The following is a 2381-nucleotide window of genomic DNA, read 5'->3' on the forward strand; positions in this document are numbered from 1 at the left end:
GCGCGCACGTAAGAGACTGCAACAATATTGGACATATTCTCCTCTTATCATCTTTGCCACAAATAGTTCTTTAATTTACTTTGAAAAGATTTGGTCAACACAACTAATCCCCTGCCTTTGATTTAATAACTAAAGGGTCCACCCTAAAACCAGTGTATTATATTAAAATCTGTAATTATTCATTCTGAATTATTCTTAGACACTGCACCAGGTCATCCAACCGATTAGCTTCTAACTGGCTGCAGGCTGCCGCTCTGCCCAGTTCTGAGATCCATCAAGGGCCAGCCCACAAACTATGCCATAGACCATGGTATAGCTACTTAAGAAAACTGCAGCAAACGGCAGTTTTGTATGCACGACAGTTTTTAGTGAGGCTCCATGCCGTAAAATAACCTTAAAACGCGTAGAGTTTCATTACTACTTTAAATTATTTTAGATCTGATTGACACATTTTCTTCCTCTGGAGAAAAGATGTCAGGTCACTTGTTCCCAGCTAGAAGAAAATTCGAAATGCTTGTAAATCCCAACACACATCCAGTTACAACCAACTACATGTACTGTAAATGCTACAGTTTGATACACCTTACCTAGAACAGCCGAAACTTGTGGCTTAAGCTTTTATTTCTTTGGTTTAAGTTCATGGAGATGTTGTTACAGTCACACTGTTGTACTGGTCTCACACAGGCTTTCTTCTGTTTCCTCTCTAAGGTTTGTTCAGGGCACAAATGCAGAGGCTCCATATGCTTTCTACCACTGGCAGTACATCGATATTTTTAACTACTTTTCACACCACCTGGTAACTATTCCTCCGGCTGTGTGGACCAACGCTGCACACAAACATGGAGTCATCGTTATTGGTGAGCAGAAAGTCTCAATAAAGCAGAACCAGACCCAGTTTAGTACGTCTGAAATAGCATCATAAATTTTAAATGTAGGATATACTAAAAGAAAAGGAGTATGTTGGCAGAAAGAGAAATGGTATCTTTTCTTGTCTTGAAATGTTAAACTGCTGTGGTCTACAGGGACTTTCATCACAGAGTGGGTAAATGGAGCTGCGATGTGTGAAGACTTCCTGAAAGATGAGGAGTCGTACCGGAGAGTAGCTGATAAACTTGTCCAGATTAGCCACTGTTTTGGCTTTGACGGCTGGCTCATTAACATAGAGAACAAGCTCAGTGTGAGTAAAGCTTCTGTGCTCACCTCTAAAACAAACTGTTTAGGAAATACAGCCAATTTTTTAATCCATCTCTCAACCGGCACCAAGTTTTACCCCTAGTCAGCTCTTCCAGCTCATCCAGGGTACTCACAGGTGTTTTCCAAGCTAGCTAAGAGATATAATCCCTCCAGTGTGTCCTGTGTTTATTGTGGGGTTTCCTCGCAACACCTCATTTAGGAGGCATTGTAGACAGATGCCCGAATCACCTAAATTGGGTTATTTAGATGTGGAGGAGCAGCATCTCCACTCCAAGTTCCTTCCTAATGACCAAACTCGTCATCCTAGCTTGAACGGAGAGCTCAGTCACACTTCAGAGGAAGCTCATTTCTGCTGCTTGTGCCCTCATTTATGAACAAGACCCTCAGGTACATAAACTCCTGCACTTGATCAAGAATTTACCATAGCTTGGAATGGCATGGATTAGGAGGCAGTCAGGGACAGAGTTCCTGATGATTACAAAGCCAACATATTGGGTGCCAGTGTAGCTGACATAATGAACCTGTGTTTAATGCAGTGGCAGGTTTGACTTCAACCGGATGCCATTTGTTCCATCTTCCCGCTCTCTCTGTCTCCAGTTTCTATTCTTAACTATCTAAAAAAGGAAAAAAGCCTAAATTTTTTTCTGTTTATTTTTTTAATAACACTTAAAAAAATAAACTGGACTGAGACGAATAAGTCATCTTTTACACAATACTTAATTGTATGTTGTAAATCTTAATGTACCGCTTTCCCAGAAATGGCAGCACCCTCTACATCTTTGTCAGTAGATGTAGAGGGGAAGGATTACAGACAGCTTTTATGCAATCTTATTGAAAACCTATTAAATCACTGAAAAAGCCACAGAAGCAAAAACAAATCCTACATCTGTCATTAATAACAGGCTGTGAGTATTTAGCTTTTACTCTACCATCTATTGGAGCAGATCAAAGAAATGATTTAATCATAAACAGCGGTCCCTCGTTTATGGCAGGAGTTACGTTCTAAAAATAACCCGCAATAGGTGAAATCCACAAAGTAGTCAGCTTTATTTTCTACAATTATTAGAGATGTTTTAATGTAAAACCCCTCACTACTCACTATATACACTTTTTTCTGACCACGTCATGATCCACCTAATCCCCGCGTACAGACAGAGGCTGAAGCTCTCCAAACCTGTCGTGAGGAC

The 2381-nt window shown here is 40.5% G+C and overlaps 1 protein-coding gene across 1 annotated transcript in view; it reads left to right on the forward strand.

Moving 5' to 3' along the window:
• engase (endo-beta-N-acetylglucosaminidase) overlaps positions 1–2381 on the forward strand; it is a 17517-nt gene that overhangs the window by 3403 nt on the left and 11733 nt on the right. The window contains exons 4-5 of the mRNA XM_005747292.2: positions 709–857; positions 1023–1177. Of these exons, the coding sequence (XP_005747349.1) occupies positions 709–857; positions 1023–1177 (304 nt within the window). The remainder of the gene's footprint in view (positions 1–708; positions 858–1022; positions 1178–2381) is intronic.

This window comes from Pundamilia nyererei, unplaced genomic scaffold (genome assembly GCF_000239375.1).
Source record: "Pundamilia nyererei isolate P.nyererei 1_Seehausen unplaced genomic scaffold, PunNye1.0 scaffold00193, whole genome shotgun sequence".
Lineage (NCBI taxonomy): Eukaryota > Metazoa > Chordata > Actinopteri > Cichliformes > Cichlidae > Pundamilia > Pundamilia nyererei.